Source organism: Physeter macrocephalus, chromosome 8, assembly GCF_002837175.3.
Source record: "Physeter macrocephalus isolate SW-GA chromosome 8, ASM283717v5, whole genome shotgun sequence".
Classification (NCBI taxonomy): domain Eukaryota; kingdom Metazoa; phylum Chordata; class Mammalia; order Artiodactyla; family Physeteridae; genus Physeter; species Physeter macrocephalus.
In genome coordinates, this window is record NC_041221.1 from 109,989,522 (window position 1) to 110,012,722 (window position 23,201).

Consider the following 23,201-nt stretch of genomic DNA (forward strand, 5'->3'; position numbering starts at 1 on the left):
CGACTGGAAGTGCGATGGGTTTTCTTTGTCTTCTCAGCACAACCAGCTCCACAGCCAGTAGCTGCGATACGGAGTTTACTAAGGAAGACGAACAGAGGCTGAAAGATTATATCCAGCAGCTCAGGAATGACAGGGCCGCGGTCAAGCTGACCATGCTGGAGCTGGAAAGCATCCACATCGATCCTCTCAGCTACGACGTCAAGCCCCGGGGAGACAGCCAGCGGCTAGACCTCGAAAACGCGGTGCTGATGCAGGAGCTGATGGCCATGAAGGTATCCGCGTGGGGGGCTCTTCTCAGACCCGGGTCCCGTTCACTCCTCTGTCACCAGGAGGAAGTACGGAAAGGCCTCTCGGAAGTGGCCAGCCCGTCCGTGGTCAGCCACCTCTCCCCTGGAGGACAGGCAGGGCCTCATGCGTAGACAGGGATGGTTTCAGTACGTCTGGGGGGTCACTTGAGCTGGATGTGTTCCTGGAGAGGTGAGCTGAGCGCTGGAGAAACCTCAGGGGGTCCCAGGCCAGAATGGAACACCTCATCTCCAAGAGGAGCCAGGAGAGACCTCTGCAGGGGGTGGGGAGCAGCCTCTGTCCGCGTGAAAAGAGCCCTGGTCTCCAGAACGCTTGCAAGTGCTTCTCGGGTTGATGCTGACATTAAGGTGAGGCGGGGAGAAGGGGGCGAGGCCAGCTGCGGCATTTGGACAAGAGCCCTGGTCTCCTGACCCCCTTGTCCCTTTGGTGTTGTGTAGAGCATCAGTAACCCTGTCACCCTCCGGGGTGACTCGCTCAGCACATCCCTGCCCTCGGTGGCTGCTCGAGCTGGAGTCTGGGCGAAGCCTGGGAGGACTTTGGGCCGTGGCAGCAGAGTCAGGTCAGATATTGGCCTCACCCTCTCAGCTCAGACCCTCACTTGACTCCCGCTAGGGAATCCTCATGCGACGTTGGCTGATGTCCCCTCTCACTGCCCACGAGCCGGGCATTGTGTCCGTAACCGCGGTGCCTTTTCCCCTCTCTGTGGGCCTTCGCACCCTGTGGCATGAACTGTGAAGCTGCCCTTCCATTACTTCTTCCAAACGTCGTGTTTCCTTTGGCCCAAGACTCCGGATTTCTTTTATATTCAGGCCAATATGTTGTGCGATAAATTCAGTGTTATTTTGGCCAGGAAAGATATTTTTGGTGAAGTAAAAGCTCTGATATTCCCTCTGCTACTTGCAAATAAAGTGTGTACGCGTCAGAGAAATTTTCCAAAACAATAGGAATCATAAAAAGCTGGGAGAGAAATAACCCATAATATCGTGACCCAGGGGCAGCCATTGGGTTCCCTCGCTAGGAGTTTTTTGAAGAAAAACATCAGAGTCACCTCCCTTCCCTGTATGTCCCTAATAGTGTGCTCACGGGTGTGTGCTTTGCCCACACCAAATCCACTGCTGCAGATTTTGTCGGATTTCACCATTTTGTTCTAGGCTACAACTGCTGAGAGACTCCAGTTTTCTGGGTTTTTTCACTTCTTGTACTTGGTCTTTAGTAAACAGCTTTTGATTTCTCGATGATTGACTTGGCTCCTTCTCAAACCCACTCTTCTTTTTAGAATATCCCCTCCTTTCATTGTGACTCTTCGTCTTCCTCTTGAATTGCTTTAAATATTTATTTTCTGTCTTCTTCCTTGTGAATTCTGGTTCTTTAAATGCCGATTCTACCTCACCGTGACTCACTTCTGTTTTCTCTTCGTGTGTGTGTGTGTGTGTGTGTGTGTGTGTGTGTTGGGAGGAGAACGTGAGTGCCAGCTCCCCCTTGGTGGAGGTTGTGTCTTCCGTGGGGTCCCGCGGGTCCTGGGGGGAGATGTCCCTGTAAACGGTTGTGTCCTTAGATCTGTTGGGACCCATGGGTTTCAGAGGTTTAGGGCTAGTTTTTGTTATATTCTTGGCTGTGGATTCCTGTAGCACAGCTACACATGCCTCATGCCTACGTGATTCCTCAGAAGAGGCTTTTCCTTCTTCTCCCACCCGAAGCCTGAGTGATGACACGTTTCCTCGCCACATCCTCGCCACAGGAAGGAAGTCTTCTCGTCTCCCCTCGAGGCGGCACTTGGAGAGTCCTGGCTCCTGTAGGGGGCGGTCTCAGTCCCGGCTGTCTGCCTTGCCCTTGCATAGGTGCTGAAAGCCCAGGGCCTGGGGCCTCCCTGCCTGCCTGATGCCTCAGGTGGCCGGCGCTGTGGCCACCTCGCCTTTCCTCTTGGGTGGAGTGCCTGCTTTGTTTCTGGCACCCATGGATTCATCTTTCCTTCTTTCAAGCTTGTGTTTGTATGGTTGTTCTGGGTATGACTGTCCACATTAGCTCAGGATGCAGTGCTGTCAGAACCTGCAGAATCCGGCTTCTGATGGCAAAAGATGAGAAGGTTCAGTGTATGGAAACACCTGTCATCCTGGTTCTATGTCATTGTTAGGAAAGGTTTGGCGTCTTCTTTTCAGTGGTCGCTCGGCTCGGCACATTGCCTTCTCCACGGCTAACACCCCCAGCCCTGAGTATGACTAGCCGTGGTGGGTACCCTCTAGGTGTTTCCCGATGTTGGAGGTGAGAACATCTACTCCCCAGGTCTGCCTCACCCGGGAGAGCACAGCAGGCCTGTGGCTTGTCACCTCAGAGGAGGTTCACTTCGGGGGTGACCTTGGTGAATCCCTCTCAAGGCAGTGCCTCAGTGTTACGAAGTAAGATGATAGAGATAGCTGGGGAGACTGACCGGGTGGTCATGGGGTGGTGGACTTGCCCTCCAGCAGAGGTGAGGGACAAGAGTCATGCGTGGGCTCACCTTGAAAGCGGGGCAGGGGAGGAGGAGTATAGCTTAGTGGTTACCTGGGCTCTGAGCCAGACGTCCTGGGTTCAAACTCGGGCCCCACAGTTTACCCAGTAATTGTGGGCTGAGCGGGTGGATTTCCCTCTGCATGCCTCAGTTTCCCCTCCATGAACGGAAATACTCGTAATACCTACCTCAGGTTGGGAGGATTAAGTGAGTTACTTAGTGTAAACATTTGAGACGGTGTTACATGCTCAGTAAATGCTGGTGATTACCACTGTTGCCTGGCCCTGGTCCCAGTAGAGCACGGTCCCATTTGGGAGTCACTCCTTTCTCTCCATAGCAAACTCTAATTTGACTTCTTTAAGATCCTTGAAGAAGTTACCTGAGGAGTAGTCACCTGGGAAGGGCTCTGTTTCGATTCGTTTCATTTGGGGCCTAAAGTAGAGAAGAGCTGGGGGCGGTATCATTGCTCTGCACACTTCCCAGCTGCCTGGCACAGCTCAGGGCCCCACACTGCCATCAGGGGTGATTAAATACGTGGATTGGTGCTATGGAAAATGGAAAAGGAAATGGGAATTGGAAGGGACCTAGTCAGACCCAGCCTTATATGAATGACCCTTTTACAACCTCTTTGATGAAGGTTAGCCTCTGCCTGCCAGAAAACTGGTTTCTATCATGGCTGATGTGACCACTGGGGACGTGGGCGTGGGGTAGTCTAGTTGTTAGAAAGGTTTTCCTTATAGTGAGCCAAGATCTGCTTGCCTGTAACTTCTACCCATTGATCTCAGTTCTGGTGCATAGCGACAAGCGCATGGCTTGGTACACGAGTCCATCCTTTAAGATGTGCGAAGACAGCCATCTGGTCTCCTCGGGGTCATGTTCTCCCCAGCTGCCCAGTGATGCCTCCCTCCGGGCTGTGGGTGGTAGCTGTGGACCCCCTTCCCCCGCCCAGCCCCGCTCTCACCCCGTGGGCGCCTCGTGTGCTCTGTGCCCCGCAGGAGGAGATGGCGGAGTTGAAGGCCCAGCTCTACCTCCTGGAGAAGGAGAAGAAGGCCCTGGAGCTGAAGCTGAGCACGCGGGAGGCCCAGGAGCAGGCCTACCTGGTGCACATCGAGCATCTGAAGTCCGAGGTGGAGGAACAGCAGGAGCAGCGCACGCGGTCCCTCAGCTCCACCAGCAGCGGCGGCAGGGACAGGGCCGGCAAGGTAGGGGCCCGGGGCCCGCCAGCCGCCGCTCCTCACCACCCTGCTGCCTCAGTTTCCTCATCTGCATAGGAACCAAAAGCCATTCTAGAAATTCGAAAGAAGGTGACATTTTGCGGGCAGAGAAACCAAATCCACATTTAAAAAAAAAAAACTCACTTTTATGTACAGTTAAAATTGTTACATGCAGTTGAAGCATTTTCACAGATCACAGTCTTATCCAGGGAGCGATCTATGCAGTGGTCCAGGAGTCTCATACTGGTTCCACCTCTTCCTTCTATCCCGTGTCACACGGTGACCATCGTTGGTTGATCACTCTGTAGCCGATCACTGCATGTATCATCTCCCTTAAGTCTCACGACTCTCAGGAAGGAAGAGTTATCCCCATTTACATGAGGATAATGAGGTTTAAAAGAACTGAGGGGGTCTCACAGCTAGTAAATAGCAGAATCAGGATTTAACCCCAGTTTGGCTGACGGCCACTCCTCCTCTTGTCTGTTTCCTCCTTGACTTCCAAGAGGTGGGAGGCCGGAAGCATCATGAGGCAGAGAAGGAGGAAGGCGAGCCCTGCCTTACCCAGAGGATATCACAGAGAGTGGGCTATCGATGATATCATCTTGCAAACTCACCCTTTCATTAGCCCACAAGTCTTTTTTTTCTAGAATCCAAGCTCATTCCATCACCCTCTACCTCAGAGTGATTCCAAATACTGCACTGGAGAAAAAAATAGTCCAGACTTTCAAGAAAGATATCCCTCGTCCCAGGGTGCTGGAATTCTGTGTGTCGGATTTTCTGTTCCTAACAAATGCCAGCTTCTCCTGACCCCACTTTGTCTCAGGCCCAGGACTGGTGGGCCTACACTGACTTGCTGGTCTAATGAGTGGCCCCTCACGGCCCAGAGGCAGTGATGTCTTCACCAGAGTAGTGTACCTGCGGAGAAAGCACCTTGATGATACTGTGTGGCAGTGAAGAAGCAGCTGAACAGCTAAGAACTGACGCGTGCTCCACAGAGGCCACAGCTACCCTTTGCCCGCCTCTCACCTACAAGGGCACCAAGGGAGTCCATGGCCATGGTACCCAGCTGGGCCACTCTCCTGAGGCCCCAGCTGCTTCTCAGTCATCCGTTCATGTGATGGATGTGGTTTGGTCCAGGCAAGATGCTGGAGGCTGTTCCAGGAGTTTAGCTTGCCCTGGAATGGGCAAATAGATGATCACAACGCAGGGACACAACGTTCTTGGGTGAAAGGATCAATGCCCGGTGCGAGGGGAGGCCACAGGCCAGACCCACAATCCAGATGTGGAGATTCGGGACAGGTTTCCTGAACTGAGAGCCAGTGGAGAGTGGGTGCTAGCCTGAGGAAGAGGGCCAGGGCAGACCAGGAAGTCCACCCTAGGCCAATGGAATGGCAAGGGCAAAGCCTGGAGGGAGGAGGAATCCATACACTGGCTGGGGAGGCCAGCCGGCTGTGCTGCTGTCCTGAGGATGGGGAGGAATCGCTGAGGGCTTTTTGCAGGGGGTGAGGTGACACACTCTGAGCTTTGGAAAGGTCACCATGTGGGTGCACCCTGAAACCACGTGCCCGGTGCTTGGGGAGTCTGATCATGGTGAGCAGGAGCCTCTGCAGGGCTGTTTCACATGGGAGGATCTGGGGCTCTGTTCTGTGCCAACAGCTTCAGAATCTTTGCTCAGCCTTCTGAGTTTGTTAGCAGTCACTTTGGGACAGAGCCTGAGAGACAGAGCCCCAGTGTTCATGTGTGCGCCCTTAGGGAGTGTTGCAAACGGACTAGTCAGGCTCTTGCCAGAGGCCCAGGGATTGAGCATCCCCCTGGTTCTTAGTATTTATTTCGAGTGGGGGAAGCTCTGTGTTCCCGTGGAATAGCTTCAAAGAACAGAAATCTCTTTGATGATAAAGGCCAGATGATTTTTTTAAAATGACTCTCTTATTTATTTATTTGTTTTTGGCTGTGTTGGGTCTTCGTTTCTGTGCAAGGGCTTTCTCTAGTTGTGGCAAGCGGGGGCCACTCTTCATCGCAGTGCGTGGGCCTCTCACTATCGCGGCCTCTCTTGCTGCGGAGCACAAACTCCGGACGCACAGGCTCAGTAATTGTGGCTCACGGGCCCAGTTGCTCCGCGGCATGTGGGATCCTCCCGGACCGGGACGCGAACCTGCATCCCCTGCATTGGCAGGCAGACTCCCAACCACTGCACCACCAGGGAAGCCCTAGGCCAGATGATTTATTTTTATTTTTATTTTCTTACATTAGGGTAAGGAGCTTTATAAGAGTGCTCTTTGTTGTCCAGGTAATGAAATTAGAGGAAGCTGATTATTTTGTCTTTCAAAAGTTACATCCAGGGGCTTCCCTGGTGGCGCAGTGGTTGAGAGTCTGCCTGCCGATGCAGGGGACACGGGTTTGTGCCCCGGTCCGGGAGGATCCCACATGCCGCGGAGCAACTGGGCCCGTGAGCCACAATTACTGAGCCTGTGCGTCCGGAGTTTGTGCTCCGCAGCAAGAGAGTTACATCCAGGGCTTCCCTGGTGATGCAGTGGTTAAGAATCCACCTGCCCAAGGCAGGGGACACGGGTTCGAGCCCTGGTCCGGGAAGATCCCACATGCTGCGGAGCAACTAAGCCCGCGTACCACAACTACTGAGCCTGCGCTCTAGATCCCGTGAGCCACAGCTCCTGAGCCCGCGCACCACAGCTACTGAAGCCCGCGTGCCTAGAGCCCGTGCTCTGCAATGAGAAGCCCACACATCGCAATGAAGAGTAGCCCCTGCTCGCCGCAACTAGAGAAAGCCCGCACGCGGCAACGAAGACCCAACGCAGCCAAAAATAAAATAAATAAATTTATTTTTTTTTAAATGTTAGATCCATTTACCATATCAATAATACCTCCCTTCTGGGCTATTTATTTGGTCTTACTTGTTGGTAGATGAGGCAAGCAGTCTGGAGCAGAGGCTGGTACACTGTTAACATTTTAGGATTTTCGGGTCATGCGGACTCTGCTGCAACCACGTAACTTTGCCGTTGCGGAATGGTACTGTGAAGGCAGAGACAATACAGACACAAAGGCACATGGCTGTGTTCTAACACTTTATTTATGGATGCTGAAATTTGAATTTCATATGATTTCTATATATCACAAAATATTCCTTAGAATTTTTTTTCCATGATTTTAAAACCAAAAACAATTCTTGCCCTGTGGGCCTTTTATAAAAACAGGTGGCAGGCCAGATTGGGCTCTAGGACATCCACTCTCCCTTCTGAGGTGCGGGGGGGATGTCATGCTTGGTTTAAAACTTCCCTCCAGCCAACAAGCTGGGTCCCAGATCTTTCCCAAGTGACATTAGGTTTTTTCACTTCTTGTCTGTGTGCAACAGAGATTACCAGACATGTTCAGTGAAGGGCACTGGGTGAGACAAAGCTGTCCCTTGTCCTTAAGGAGTCTTACGAAATGTTAACCCCGAGGGGAGTTGCTGTATACACTAGAAGAGGGTGTTGGACTCTGGAGAGCCTCCAGGGCTGCTGGATGGGGGCTCGGGTCTGCAGGTCACCAGGTGGAGAGGAGAGAGGAAAAGCAGAGCTGGAGGAGCACGGGGGTGGGAGGAGTTCAGGTGCTGCGGGCTCCTCCAGAGGAGCCCCGTGTGGTGGCGTTTCTGTGCCAGTGGGCTGAGGGGACCCAGCGCCCCCTGTCGTCTGGATTTCTAGCTCCAGGTTCATACTTCCTGGAAGCCCTCATTCCATCATGATACAGCCTTCTGTTTACATTCTGTCTCAGCGTAACGGATCACGGGCTTTTATTCTCAAGGCTGGGCTGTAGTCAGCCCTCTGTAAATGTCTGCTGAGCAAATTATCAGGTGAGCGCCGTCCCCTGTGCTTATTACACAGCACAGCAGCTGCCCTCTGTCTAAATGCAGAGAAGGCGGAGCGCTCGGAGGGGTGTGAGCATTGCTTTCTGAATCGTCCTAACTCCAGTTAGGCTTTAGGCATTCTGGCTCTTATGTTTCCTCATCTGTAAAAGGGGAGGATTTGGCTTAGGTGGTGTCAAAGCTCCTGTCTGATACTAAGGCACATCTTCTGTGTCTGTGTGCTTCTGTTGTCCTCCTCCTTTCCTGGGTCTTCTAGATGATTACACGGAACCCAGTAAAGCCCCTAACTCTAGGGGAGATTGGTTCTCTCCCCAGGGGACGCGGGATGAAGGGAGGGGCGACCCAAGGATACTCACATGTGTTTCCCACTTTTATGAGCTACCAGAGGCTTAACCCAGTGGTGAAGGGCACTGACCTGGCATCAGTTGGCATCCTGGTTCCACCGTGTCCCGGCTGGTGACCTGGGGCAGTGTAACTTCCCTGTGCCCTAGTTTTCTCCTTGGCAAAGAGGGGATAATGACAGTCTCTGCCTCAAAGGATCGTCACGATGATCAGATAAGAGAACCTGTGTGTAGAGGGCTCAGCCCAGTGCGCGGCTCCCTGTGAGTGCTCAGAGCACGGGGCAGCCGGCGGACGTCGAGGGGACGTCGAGGGGCGGAGCTGCCGCCGCCGCTGCCCGTCACCTCCCGCGTCTTCCTCCGGGCGCCCTCGGCTTGGCTCCAGACCTGACCCGGCTGTGTTTGCGTCCTCAGGAGTCTGCGGACGCTGCCTCCCCAGCTCTGTCTCTGGCCGAACTGAGGACGGCGTGCAGCGACAGCGAGCTGGCCGCGGAGTTCGCCAACGCCATCCGTCGGTAAGCGCCCCTGCTCACAGCCCCGTCGGGCAGTTTATTCCAGGAGTGACGGCTGGGTGCCAGGTTCTCCCCGCGCTGACGTCTGCGCCTCGTGGAGCGTTACAGGCTGCCTGGGAAGGAGGAGGCGCCCATACGGGCTTCTTTTGCCCAGACCTGGAGGCCAGAAAGGGGAATGACGGGGAGAATATATACAGTCATTTCACCTGCAGGTAGAAGAGGCCTCTTTCTGTACTTTTTGGTTGTGGTGTGGCATTGGCTAGAACCTCAGGACTATGTTAAATGGTGAGGAACAAATCAGGCATCTTTTCATATCACTGGGATGGAATATTGCAAGTACATTTTGTTGGATCTTTAGGGAATTTTTAACAATTTCTTTGGCTGCTTTATACGTGTATCGTATTTCTCAAATATAAAGGTCATTAAGTTGACTGAAGGAAAAAAAAAAACAAATAGGCATCTTTATCTTGTTTCTAGCTTCAGTGAGAATGCCTCCCTCCCCATCTCTGGCTCTTTCCAATCATAGGGCCTCATTGTTGATTCACTGCTGGATGTTTTTCCTCTATTGCGGCTGTTTCTTTCCCTCTATTCTTTCTCTCTGGATCTGTCTTCCATATTCCTAACTTTTCATACTCTCGCCACCCTTCTGCACTCTGTTCTAGAGGAGGGCTGTCCAGTCGACAGGTAATGCAAACCACGCCTGATGTCCTAAATGTTCTAGGAACCACATTTAAAAAGTAAAAAGAAAAAGGTACAGTCCACTTTGATAACGTATTTCATTTCACTCATTGTATCCCAAATATCATTTCAAAATATGAATCGATATTTTTTAAAGATATTAATGAGATATCTTATTTTCTTCTAATTTTTTTTTTTACTAAATGTTCAAAATCTACTGTAAATCTAGTAAATTTACACTTACAGCACATCTCAGATTCAAACCAGTGAACATTTCCAGTGCTCGGTAGCTCACGTGGCCATGACTGGCCGATCGGATAGTGCAGTTCTGGGGAGGTTCTGCAGCTCTGTTTTCCAGCTCACTCATTTATTCCTTAGCTAGAGCCATCATGGTGTTTGGATGATGCGTTGAGTTTATTTTGGTGATGAAACCTATCATCTCTTGTGTCATGATATGATATCTTCTTGCATCTCTCTGAGGATATTTATTATACTTATTCTAAAATGTTGTTTTGTCTACTGTATTCACTTTCCTCACATGTGAGTTTTTAAGGTTGAGTTTTGTGACTCTTTCTTGGCTTTGGCTCACAAGCTTGCCTTCTGGGCTTTCTATTCCTCCCGGCTGACAACGGGTCTTTAGGCCACATATCTGACCCAAGCGTCTGGTCCCCTCCGGTTCTAATGGCCAGCACCTCTCACTGAAGCACCTCTGAATCCCTTTCTTCCTTTTGTAGCAGCTTGCTTCTGTGTACATTTTGAGTCGTGGTTTCCTTTTTCAAGAAGAATAAAAATCTGCCTTTCCTTTTTTATGATTCCTCATGGTTTCTGGCAGACGAAGAGCACTCCTTAGTTTCCATCGTGCTTGAGGATTTTTTTTAAAATACATTTGCCATCGTTTCTGGGGATTTGGGGGTAGGAGGGGAAGGCTACAGTGTGTGCTCAGGCTGCTGTCTTGGTCCAGCCAGAGCTGTTTATCTTATAGTGTAGCCTCCAGGCTGAGGGTGGATTGCAGGCTGCCATGTGGGGGACCTCACTACCCTCCTGATTTAACTCACTGCCACTTTTTGTCTTTCCTTCCAAGTTGTAATAGCTCAGTTTTTACATTGCCAGTGCCTCTGGCCATGTGGTTAAATGGTAATCGCTTTGCTTGAGGCAGGAAGAGAGAAGCTGCACGGAAAATGCCCTCAGCTAATCCTGATGACGTGATTGCGCCAGAAATTCGGGATGCAAACCACCCCCTGCTGCCAACAGGGAGCCATTTGGATTTTGTATCTGTAAGCTAAGCCCCTGCGTTTTTCAAGTTCCCCGAACCTCAGACGCCTTCGCTGGCACAGGCAGGAGGCAGGTTCTGCTGACTAAACATAAAGGGATTTCATTTGTTCTGTCAGTCACAATGGATTTCCAATAGCCAGCCTTAAGTTGCTTAGCATGGATTTCTAATCAAGCCCCAGATATATGGAGCCAGGAAAGAACCCACAGGGCTACAGGAAAAAGGAAAATAACATAATTATACTGTAAATATAGCTTAGAAAGTGGAATCGTCATTTCATGAGGATATATAATACAGACACCTAAAGGCTGAGGTTTGGGGATGTTTTTATTTTTAAAAATCAAGTGGAAACTACCACCTTCTTTGAAGGTATTAAATCACCGCCACACTAGTGGTCGAGTCAGTTGAGGGAACCTTCCCAGAATTTTCAGACCTATTCCTACCTTGGAAAAGGATGGTTCCAAACACTGAAGCCGTGGGCCAGGGGAACCAGACTGAGAAGAGCAGGTGTGGAGAGGGGGAACGGAGCAGAGGCTAGGCATGGTCTTTTCTGGAGGAGAGCCCCTAGGAAGGTGCCTTGTGACATTCCAGTCACTGGTCCTAGGTTCCTGCCCTGTCCCAGCCTAGTCTCCGCAACACCTAGCGGGGCTGCAGCCTCGGTCTGGCCCCTGCCCTGCAACCCTGCTCTCTCGGTGTGTCTGCTCCCAACCTTCTTCTGTTTGGAACAAAACCAGGCCTCCATGCAATCACACAGTTACCGGCTACCTCCCATCTGGTCTGATTTCATTCCCTCCACTTGCATGGACGTTTATTGTGGTTTATTGGCTCCGGGGTTGCCATAAAACCCCATCTGGATGACCAGGTTTCCAGTCTTGCTCATGAGTTTTTGTTTTATCGGGGCACCTTGTCTTTGCTGTTGTCTGCACAGGCTGCGTGCCACAAAACCCTTCTTCATCCCAGATCCCTTTCTTGCTCGTGGTCCTAGTAAAATTTACCTGAACAACCAAAGCATTAAACTATACAAATGCGGTTGAGGAGAGGGAATTTTCAGAAACGAGTTTTCTTTGTACTTAACGTGGCATTCGTGTAGCGTGCCTTCGGGACCCGAGCACAGCTGAGAGGAGCAGACGGTTTCATCTTCGCCGTGCTTAGAAAGCGGCGAGGGGCAGGTGGTGTTCTCCATATGATGCGGGAAGAGGCAGGGGCAGAGGGGAGACCGGCACTGCAAGGCCCAGCCATTTCCCAAGGTCACACAGTGAGGCAGCCGGGAAATCGAAGGCCCCGCCCCCACGCCTCTCTGCCGCCCCCCCCCCCCGCCCCCCGCTTGCTGGCAGAGGTTTGCTTACAGGTGAGTGCGAGCTGAGCCCGCTCGTGTGGGCTCAGCTACCCCTGGACCCGGCGTAGTGTGCGTACCCCTCGACCCAGACGCACAGAGCCCAGGTCGTTGTGGTTAAAAGGTAAGGCTGCTGTGCCCCTCAGTGCTGAGGGACAGGGAGGAATCAGGAAAGGGCTGTGACGCGATGAGTGGCAGCATGTAGCATCACCTCAGATGATTCCACGCCCCTGTCCCTGGGCCCCAAGGCAGGGCAGGACCTGCTCCAGCTCCCACCCAGGCACCGCAGACGTCGGCCGCCCTGTCCCTGCAGGAGGCTGTGCTCATTTAGTCACAGGCCCGCCAAGGGGCTCTGCTGAGCGCTTCGGGGCACTGGCAGCTGCCACCGGTGTCTGCAAGTGCCAGGTGGTTCTATAAAACGCTAAGTGAAGGCAATCAACAAATCACAGCGGCCGCTCTGTCCAGGGACAGGATGCGCCCGACTCATCAGCAGAGAAGGGGCACTTAGACTTCCTTTTATCTCTCTGATGAGTTACAGGCGAGCCGCTGCTGCCGGGAGAGGGCTGTGTGTCAGATCTCTGTAAGGAGACATCGGGGGGCAGGTGGGCCCCGTCTGGTTAGGGTGGTCACAAGACAGCAGATCTGGAGGACGTGGACGTGCCCCTGTGGGGAGTGGAGCTGGGCCATCCAGGAAGACACACAAGGCGGCGTCTTGGAGTTCAAAGAGACAGAGTGGGAACTCCCCGGTCAGCCCTGGCCCGTGGGCCTCCACCGCTGGGTGAATTACTCCTAATGGAAGGGACTCCAGATGACACATGAACCCGCAGCGCTGACACAGAAGGCAAGCAAAGAACATGTTTCAAAGCAAGGAAGCGACCACTTCAGGTTGGGGTGGGTTAAGAAGGGGAAAGGCACGAAGCGAAGACAGCTGGTGGGAGAAGGTCGCTGTGCAGAGAGGGAACTCTGGGGGAACTCTCTCTAAGAAGGAGACCCCAGAGTGCATCTGTGTGCGCCTCAGGATGACCCCGTAAGAGGGGGCTCTCTCAGGGTCACAGAGTAACTTTACAGGAGGCAGCTCCGATGGTACCCTCACACTCGTGTTCTTCTGCTGTGTAACAAAGTACCACAAGCTTTGCAGCTTAAACAGTGCTCATTCATTAGCTCACAGTTTCTGTGGGTCAGCAGGGCACAGCATGACTGGCTTCTCTGCTTAGGGTCTTACAAGGCTGCAGTCAAGGCATCATCCAGGGCCCTGTTCTCATCTGGAGGCTCTTGGGAGGAATCTGCTTCCAAGCTCGTTCTGCCTGTTGGCAGAAGTCAGCTCCTGGCGGCTGTAGGGCTGACATCCCATCTTCTTGGGGCTCTTGGCCAGGGGTAACTCCTAGAGGCCTCTAGAACTCCTTCTGCACAGACTTCCTGGTCCTCAAAGCAGCAAACACCTCCCTCTCATCACATCCCTTCCCTGCTTCAAATCTCTTTCCAGGAGGAGCCCGGTCCTTTTTAAGGGCTCACCTAAGTCCACCAGGTCTACCCAGAATCATCTTATCCTAAGATCAGCTCTTTGGGACTTTAATTACACCTGTAGAATTCCCTCACAGCAGCACCTGGATGACTGAATAACTGGGAGGTGTGTGTATCCTAACAGGCCAAAATCTCGCAGGCCATTTTAGAACTCTGCCTACCACACCTCATTACCCAAGACCTTCCAGTGACTCCGGCTGTCTGTGTCCAAGCTCCTTCGCAAGTGTGTGATCTGACCCCTGCCTGCTTCTCCACCCTCGCCTTATCACATGCCCCCTCCCACCCTGAGCCACACCAGGTGTCCCCCCCCCACCTCTGTGCCTCCGGGGCTTCAGTGCTGCTGCTATACCTCTGACCTCACACCACCAAAGCCCACGTCCCAGGCACTCACAGCACTGTGCCTCTTCCCTGTCTATAAAATTTGTTTATTTTTTGGTTCTTGTGAGCCCTGATTTCGTTCTATCAGAGAACACATCATTGCTTTGTTTCTTATGTGCCTGCCTCTTCTTCCCCTGCTTCACCCTCCGCTGCCTGCAGGAGAGTCCCTTGGGGGGGGTGGCAGGGGTCATGACTTACCCAGCTGTACGACTCTGGTGACTTTGTTCCTTCTAAATGATCCCTCAGTGATCTCAGCCGCATTTCTCTCTGCCCACTGGACATCTCCCCCGAATATCAGGCTAGAGCCTTAAAACACACCATGTCTAAAACAGAAATTATAATCCTGTTTCCTCCTGCCCTTTGAAATTGGCCTCTTTTTCAGAATTCCTATTTATATTTAAAAAAGTAAATTCTTCTAGTGATCCAGGATTATAATTTTGAAGTCTCCTATCTCTGTCTCTTGTCTGCAGATTGTATTGTTTTTTTCCGTTAAAATCCCATCCATCCCATGCCGCGTGCATTGCCTTCTCCTGAGTTTAGCCCTCAATCCCTCAGAACTCAGTAGCATCCCGATAGGTCATTCTGCCATTAGTCTCACCTTGTGTTCTGCCACCAAAAATACCTTAAGACACACTTCTGATCGTGCTGCTCTGCAGATACACCTTCAGTGGCTTGGCCTGCAAGATCATCTGTAGGTCCCTAACTTAACTTCCTAGCCCATATTTCAAATGTTTCCCTACATGTAACCTGTGGTCCAGATTCATCTGGGCAGTTCATCTTTCCGAGAGCATGCCCTTTGCTTTATCCCCCCCACCCTGCCCCATCTCTCTCAACCTGGGGACCCCTCCTCTTCATCCCCTCCCGTAGGACACTCATCTTCTGGAAGCTTCCTGTGTCACCTCTTCTCTGCGCCCCTGATGGTACAGACCACTCATTGTCCATCGGTGCCCGCAGAGCACGTGGTTGTCGGAGGGCCTTAGGACCAACCACAGCAAGCCTCCTTGAGTTCAGATCCATGTCCGAGTTCCAAAAATATCTGCCCAGCTCTAGAAATCTTCCGGATTTGTGGGAAAGAACAACTGGCCATGAAGGGAAAGAAGATGGCACTGATTGACCCCTATTTCAGCAGCTATGGATTAATACTGTTTTTGAGCCGTACACATAGTGGATTGAAATGAAGAGGGAACTGGTTGGAGTCCTTTAAAGAGGGAGACCCCGCTGAGCAAACAAGCAGCAGAATCTTCACCATTTTATTAGTAGGACCATTATTTTTAAAGGTGCTGTTTTATTAAACTTGTACTTGCTGATTCTTCCTATGTGGCTGATTTATAAGAGCAGTCAGGCAGTGGAAGTTGTGCTCAGAATTCCATAAATGCACAGGGGTCTGCAGGACGTTAATGGAATACAAAGTGCACCTGTGAGTTCATTATCATGTCAACAAATGGCTGAGCTCCAGAGCAGGCCTCAGAGGGCACAGGGAGAGACCAGTGCTCATCCTGGGGGTTGAGGTAGGCGTTGCTTGGATAACTGAGATTTCTTTGTATTCCTATCATTCCCCCCGCGTTCCAAAAGCTCAGAGAAAAGGCCTTCCCCTGGATCGCATAAAGGCAGAGTGATGGAGAACATCCAAGCACCCTGTAGCATGGGCAAGGCAGCAGCGTGCAGATGTGCAAGAAACATGGTCGTAGGCAGGTCTGGGCCGTCATCTTGTGGCTACTCCTGGCAGACTCACCCCAACACAACACCTGCAGAACATCATGATCTGGGACACCCCCTCCTTAGCTCCACAGGCCTGGGCTCTTCACCAGAGAGCTGTCTGCTCTGTCTCCTGCTCCACTCTGTTCGTTACGAATCAGCATACTTCAGCAAGATGCTGAAGAGAAGGCTCGAAGATAGACCCCTGGGTGCATCCCAGCTCCGCAGGCGAACCTGTGCCTCAAGTGCCTCATCTAGAAAACTAGAATAATAATAGAGTGCTGACCTCCAAGGCTTGTGGTGAGAAATAACTTCATCCTTGTAAAGGACTTAGAGCTGTTACTGCTGGCTGGATTTTCTAAAAGAGAAGTAGTTATAGACTGTAATGGCTGCCATGAAGGAAAGAAATAGGGTCGTAGTCTCTGCGGAGATTTTTTTTTTCCCCAAAAAAAGTAAATATAGGTTGCAATGAATAATGGGGAAGTGACAAGGTGCTGGGATGTCATTACCCTGGGACGTTTGTTTAGATGGGTGGTCAGGGTAGGCTGCTCTGAGGAGGTGATATTTAAGCTGAGATGAGAAGGAGGAAGAGTAGCCGTGGGTAGGAAGTTCATCCCAAGCAGAGGGGACTGACTGCACGGGGTTCTGTCCTGGGAAAAAGCTTGGTGTGTGCTAAGAATGGATAGGATCCCAGGGTGCGAGGGGGAGGGCGATACCAAAGACTGGGGCAGGCAGGGCCTTTAGTCAGAGTAAAACCACGGACTTTATTCCAAGTGCAGGGCAATAATACGATCTGAGTTGTCATATTAAAAACTTCCTCTGGCCGCTCTGTGAAAGCTAGACTCTGGGGTACAAAGGTGAAGCAGAAACACCAATTAGGAGGCTCCTGTGGTTGTCCAGGAGAGAAATGATGGCAGCTTGGGCCTGCATGGTGGCAGGAATGGCACCCATTTGGTAGGTGAGGTTTGCTGCTGAGCGAACGTGGAGGACGAGGAAAAGGGAGGGTCAAGGCTGACTGAAGACGGGTGTCGGCAACTGGGTGAATGGCCTTGCCGGCCGCTGACAAGCGAGGAAGCGTGGGTCGGGGAGGCCGTCTCAGAAGGTCTGCTTTGGACACGCTGAACTGAAGATGCGTCTTAGGTAGAGATGTCACAAGGACAAGTCCAGAACTCCGGGGAAAGGCCTGAAGATTTAGAAGTTTTTAGCATGTAGGTAGTTTCTAGGAAAATAAATGCGAATGGAGAGAATCAAGTCAAGAAAGGGTGGGGTACAAAATAGGGTCCAGGCCCAAGTCCTAAATACTCCCAGCATGTAGAGGTGGAGGAGAGGATGAGGAACCAGGGCAGAAGACCGCACGGACAGCTGGGATAGTGGGATGAAATCCAGGCACTCGGGGAAGTGGAGAAGGTGCCGACAGGTAAGATCAGGCCAGAGAGGGACCCTTGGATGTGTCAATGCCCAGATCATTGGTGGCCTCGTGAGCAGTTTCAGTGGAGACAGAAGCCTGGTAATGAAAGGTGAGGAAGAGGAACCACATAGGCAGACCATTCTCTCGTTGTCTAATTCCACGTAATGAGCAATTACAAAGAAATTCCAGGCCCTGTGGCTGCGACTCCCTGCGGTTTGCTCTGATTACAGCTCCTCTGGAAGGTTTCCTGGCTGGTGCAGCCCCTCCCCACCTCATCAGGCCCGGGCTCTTGCCCTGCCTCCCCAGCTCCTCATTTGGACTTAGTGATTAAAGCACTGCGGCTGGCCTTTTTCTTTGCGGGAGAATGCAGCCTCCTCCCTGATGGCCCCGAGAACCCTGCTTCCAGACCCCCGGGCACACTGACAGCCTCACTGCAGAGGCCTGCGAGGCCGTCACCTGCCCAGGCTGCCCGCCTGGATTTTCTCATCACCAGCAAACTCCCACTGTGAGTCTGCCTCTCACTTCCCTGTGTGTATGCCACTGCTGACAATTATGCTTCAGTTAAAAATAAAAAGCACTTCCGGCTGCGTGGCTAAAGTAAGATTCGGAGGACCTTTTGTGACCAAAGGTGAACCTGGGGATGGGGTGGAACCTGTAAGTGAAACCCACGTGTGTGCTGGGGGCTGTGGGTTTTCGTGGTGAGAATAGGAGCCAGGATTGTCTTCTTGCTGCTGTAGGTGCATATTCCTGAGGGTCTGTATTACTGAGTGTGAAGACACAAGGAAGGGATTACACAGTTCTGGTCGTTCCGGAAAACACTGTGAGAACACATTACCATGGAGGGGCAAGTGGAACATGTAGTGTTTAATGTGTACTTTCTCATCTGCGTGGAGCCTATGAAAGTGTTCCTTTTAGCCTTATTACCTAGACAAACCATAGAAATTCTTTCTGAACTGAAAGCCAAGCAAATTTGAATCAGAAACTAGAAGGAACAGGACATGAATGGTTGAGGTTCCAAAGTGACTTGGAGTAGCAGGTTTATGGCTCTCAGTGTTTTTCAGGTCATCCTTTGAAAATCAGAGGAAAGCTGTGGTCTTCAGAAAAGTAGAACCGTGCGTGTAATTTTGCATAAAAATTCAGAGTTCAAGACCACCTGAAGCTCATTTGTAGACCCAGGTAAATAGCACTGCTGCCTTACCAGAGTTTCCCAAATTTGCACAATAATCACCTGAGGCATTCTTTTTTATTGAGGTATAATAGACATATAACACTATATTAGTTTCTGGTGTACAACGTGATGATTCAATATTTGTATATATTGCAAAATGATCACCATAAGTCTAGTTAACATTTGTCACCATACTTACCAAAAAAATTTACTTGTAATAACTTTTAAGATCTCCTCTCTCAGCACCTTTCAGCTATGCAGTCCAGTAATATTAAGTATAGTCACCATGCTGTACATTACAGCATGTAATGCTGGGACTTATTTATGTTATAACTGGAAGGTTGTACCTTTTAACCCCCTTCACCCATTTCGCCCGCCCCCAGCCCCACCTCTGGCAGCCATCAGTCTGTTCTGTGTACTTATGAGCTTGCTTTTTGTTTTTTTTCGATTCCACATACAAGTGAGATCATACAGTATTTGTCTTTGTCTTATTTCACTTAGCATAATGCCCTCAAGGTCCATCCATGTTGTTGCAAATGGCAAAATTTCACTCTTTTATATGGCCGAATAATATTCCCTTGTGTATGTATCCCACATCTTTATCCATTTATCCACCGATGGGCACTTAGGTTGTTTTCATATCTTGGCTATTGTAAATAGTGCTGCAGTGAACATGGGGGTGCAGATATCTTTTCAGGATGGGGATTTCATTTTCTTTGGATAAATACCCAGAAGTGGAATTGCTGGATCATATGTTAGTTTTATTTTTAATTTTTTGAGGAACTTCCATTCTGTTTTGCATAGTGGCTACACCAGTTTATATTCCCAGCAGCAGTACACAGGGTTCCCTTTTCTCTGCATCCTCACCAACATTTGTTATTTCTTGTCTTTTTTATAATAACCATTCTGACAGGTATGAGGCAATATCTCATTGTGGTTTTGATTTGCATTCCCCTGGTGATTAGTGATGTCGAGCATCTTTTCATATGCCTGTTAGCCATCTGTTTGTCTTCTTTGGAAAAATGTCTATTTAGGTCTTCTGCTCTCTTCTGCTCATTTTTTTTCTTTTTTTTTTTTAAATTTTCTCTTTCATTCAAACCCTGGCTTCTGCTTATTTTTTAATCAGGTTGTTTTTTTCCTATTGGATTGTATGGATTCTTTATATATTTGGGGTAGTAACCCCTTATTAGATACATGATTTGTGAACATTTTCTCCCATTCAGTAGGTTGCCCTTTCATTTTGTGGTTTCCTTTGATGTGCAGAATTTTAGTTCAATGTAGTCCCATTTATTTATTTTTGCTTTTGTTGCCTTTGCTTTTGGTGTCAGATTCAAAAAATCATCACCAAGATTGATGTCAAGGAGCTTACTGCCTGCGTTTTCTCTAGGAAGGAGTTTGATGGCTTCAGGCCTTACCAGGTCTTTAATCCATTTTGAGTTAATTTTTGTGTATGGTGTAAGACAGTGATCCAGTTTCATTCCCTTGCATGTAGCTGTCCAGTTCTCCCAAGACCATATATTGAAGAGACTGTCCTTTCCCCATTATACACACACACACACACACACACACACACACACACACACACACTCTCTCTCTCTCTCTCTCTCTCTCTCTCTCTCTCTCTCTCTCACTCACTCTTGGCTCCTTTATCATAAATTAATTGGGCTCTCTATTCTGTTGTATTGATCATGTGTCTCTTTTTATGCCAATACCATGCTGTTTTGGTCACCTGGAGCACTTCTTTTTTTTTTTTTAATTAATTAATTAATTAATTAATTTATGCCTGTGTTGGGTCTTCATTGTGGTGTGCGGGCTTCTCATTGCGGTGGCTTCTCTTGTTGCAGAGCACGGGCTCTAGGCCTGTGGGCTTCAGTAGTTGCTTTTTTTTTTTTAATTAATTAATTTATTTATTTATTTATGCCTGTGTTGGGTCTTCATTGCGGTGTGCGGGCTTCTCATTGCGGTGGCTTCTCTTGTTGCAGAGCACGGGCTCTAGGCCTGTGGGCTTCAGTAGTTGCAGCACACGGGCTCAGCAGTTGGGGCTCACGGGCTTAGTTGCTCTGCGGCATGTGGGATCTTCCCGGACCAGGGCTCAAACCCGTGTCCCCTGCATTGGCAGGCAGATTCTTAACCACTGCGTCACCAGGGAAGCCCTGGAGCACTTCTTGAAACTACAGTTCCTGGGTCTCAACCCAAACCTACTGAATCAGAATCCAGGGATACCCCTGGTACTGTTACTATAAACGCATGCTCTAGAGCAGCACTGTCTGCTAGTAACATCACATGAGCCACAAAGGCAAGTCATGATGTGTGTAACTACATTTTCTAGAAGCTACGTTAAAAACTGTAACAGGGAAATTAACATATTTAGCCCAGTGTATCTAAAATATTATCATTTCAACATATAATCAATGTTTTTTCAGTTATTTTACCTTCTTTTTTTCATATTGTCTTCAAATTCCAGTGTGTATTGTACACTTACAGCACATCTCAGTTCAGACTGGCCGAGTTTCAAGTGCCCAAATGGCCTCCTGACACCTCTAGGCTGCGTGTGGGAAGTGGCCCTAGAGTTGCTACCGCACAGGGGTTTAGCGTTTGTCCAGACAAGCGACACCAGAGGTGTGACTCTTACTGCAGGCGTCTGCCTCGCTCAAACAAAAACAGGTATAAAGTAACTCACATTTTAGGTTTAAGTTTGAGGTTTAGCTTGTCTTTATAGCTTTAAATAAATCAGCATCATGGTTTTCTACGCTGCTGTTTGGATAGCAGTTCACTCCCATCTCCCTCCCTTCCGGAGGCCTAAGGGGTTCTGGGGACAGTTCTCAGCTCCCAGAGATGGCTTCCCACTCCCAGCCCTGTCCCCATCTCCCTTCACCCCCAGCCAGGGCTAGGCAGGGTCTGTGAGGGCCTCTCTTGCCTTCCTGGGTTCCATCCTCCATTGGAGCCCGCCAGTTCTGGAAGGTTCCCTCCATCCCCAGGGGCCTGGGCCCTTCGTTTTGTGGGAGCTAGGACTTCCACACTCGCCCTTTGGGGTTGGGGCAGGGTTGCGGATGTAATTAGGGGGTGGGGAAGAAGCCGTATTTCTCCAGGCACTTTTATGTTGTGAATTTGAATTCATGGTTAGATTTTAAATTCTCTTCGTAATTTTCTTCTTTCCTTTTGCACTATTAATCGACTTCAGAATAAAGATAAAAGAATTGAAACAGTAACAAAATGTAAAACAAATAACCCTTCCCTATTCTTTGTAGCCAGAGGGAAGAGGGGAGAAATCTTTCATGCTCTCCTCACGTTCCCTCAGCTGACAGAGGGCTGCCTGCAAGGCTGAGGGGGATGGGTTGGGGAAGGAGGGAGGAGCCGCCCTCCCCGAGACGCCATTCTCACTTCTGGTAGGAAATGGTGCCGCTCTCGATTCCAGTGGGAAGTGCAGCCAGATCTGAGATTTCCTGGTGGCCGCTAGGGCCCAGGAGAAACCTCAGGCACTAGGTGGAAGGCTCTGCGGGGGGCTCCTGCTCCCTTAGGGCTGGTGGGAGGAAGTCACTGGGTGCTGCGCACACTTATCCTCACTCACAGAAGCAGGCCTGGATTTTTTTTTTTTCCCCCGGTACGCGGGCCTCTCACTGTTGTGGCCTCTCCCGTTGCGGAGCACAGGCTCCGGACGCGCAGGCTCAGCGGCCATGGCTCACGGGCCCAGCCGCTCCGCGGCATGTGGGATCCTCCCGGACCGGGGCACGAACCCGCGTCCCCTGCATCGGCAGGCGGACTCACAACCACTGCGCCACCAGGGGAGCCCAGACCTGGATTTTTGTGTTGCAATTCCTTTCTTCATTAATGAATTTGAAAAGCCGGAACTGCACTTACAGTAGCTGGAGGCAGAAATGTTAAAGATTAGATACTTGAAAAGCCAGGAGGGGAGAACCAGGGCTGAACCGCTGAGCACCTGAGAGTCCTCCCCTTCAAGGTCACCCCCCAGGCCCATCCTACAGGAAGCACAACTGAGACTCCGCACATGCTTTACAAAAGCATCCAAAATTATAAACACTTCAAGCAACTCGAAGTGAGTCAGGTAGAAAATGAAAGCGTCCCGTCATCCCCCTTCCGGGAGTTCAGGACTGTTGAGTGTTTAGCCTTCTAGTCAGTCACTACAGTATATCAGCTATTCACGCATTTTTGGTTGTTTTTGCAAACATGACATCCAATAGAACTCACCCATTTTACTTGACAATGTATCAGCTTCTCTTCCATTCCAGTGCATGTCAGTCTGCATGTTTTATTAACAGGGTAGAGCATTTCAAGAGAACCACTAGGAGACCTTGAGTGACTTAACCAGCCCCCTGGTTGTTTCCCATTCTTAAGCTTATAACCAGAGCTGAGGTGAATCCAACTGTAATCTTATGTATAGGAACCTACACTCATACTGTTTCTGTGAGAAAAATTCCTATAAAGTTTCTTAGTCAAGGGATGGGTTCATTTTTTGCTAGATGCTGGCACATGCCTTCCAGAACCATCGTGCTAATTTACATTCCTCATACACTCATGAGTTGTTTTTAGAGGAATTTCTTCCATAAATCCTGGTTACTCGGTGTGCTCCAAGGTATCCCATACCTTCAGTGACCTGTTTTAACAACTGTTGTCACTGTGAAACTATCCCCTAGCATGGCACCGGGGATACATCAGGGAAGAAACCAAGTGAGGTCCTTGCCGCCCTAGAGCCTGCATGCCGGTGGGGGGAGTCTGCTGAGCAGATTACGGCCGACTGTGCCGAGCATGCCACGTGCGGCAGAACACAGAGTGGCACCATGCCTGTGATGGGGACCTCAGGAGGGAGGAGGGAGGTCGGTAACGCCTCCCTGCCCAGGTCTGTGCTCTTGTGGGAATTAGAGGAAGGCAGTAAGCTGACTGGATAGCAAAAACCTTCTAAGTCACTTGGCTTGGGTCCCTGCAGTAGTAAAGACCCGATGGGACTTGAAGCCAGGGACTGGGGGAGTCGAATGAGCGCGAATATAACTTCCGTACTTGAAATGTGATCGAGGACCTTCAAA

General features: G+C 50.3%; 1 protein-coding gene across 5 annotated transcripts in view; it reads left to right on the forward strand.

Moving 5' to 3' along the window:
- MCC (MCC regulator of WNT signaling pathway) overlaps window positions 1–23,201 on the forward strand; it is a 296,048-nt gene that overhangs the window by 257,138 nt on the left and 15,709 nt on the right. For all 5 annotated transcript variants that reach the window (XR_008618101.1, XR_008618100.1, XR_008618099.1 and 2 more), the window contains exons 13-15: window positions 38–272; window positions 3,787–3,993; window positions 8,614–8,714. Coding sequence is in view for 1 of the 5 variants with exons in the window: in XM_024120283.3 (XP_023976051.1) it covers window positions 38–272; window positions 3,787–3,993; window positions 8,614–8,714 (543 nt within the window). In the remaining 4 variants the exon portion in view is untranslated. The remainder of the gene's footprint in view (window positions 1–37; window positions 273–3,786; window positions 3,994–8,613; window positions 8,715–23,201) is intronic.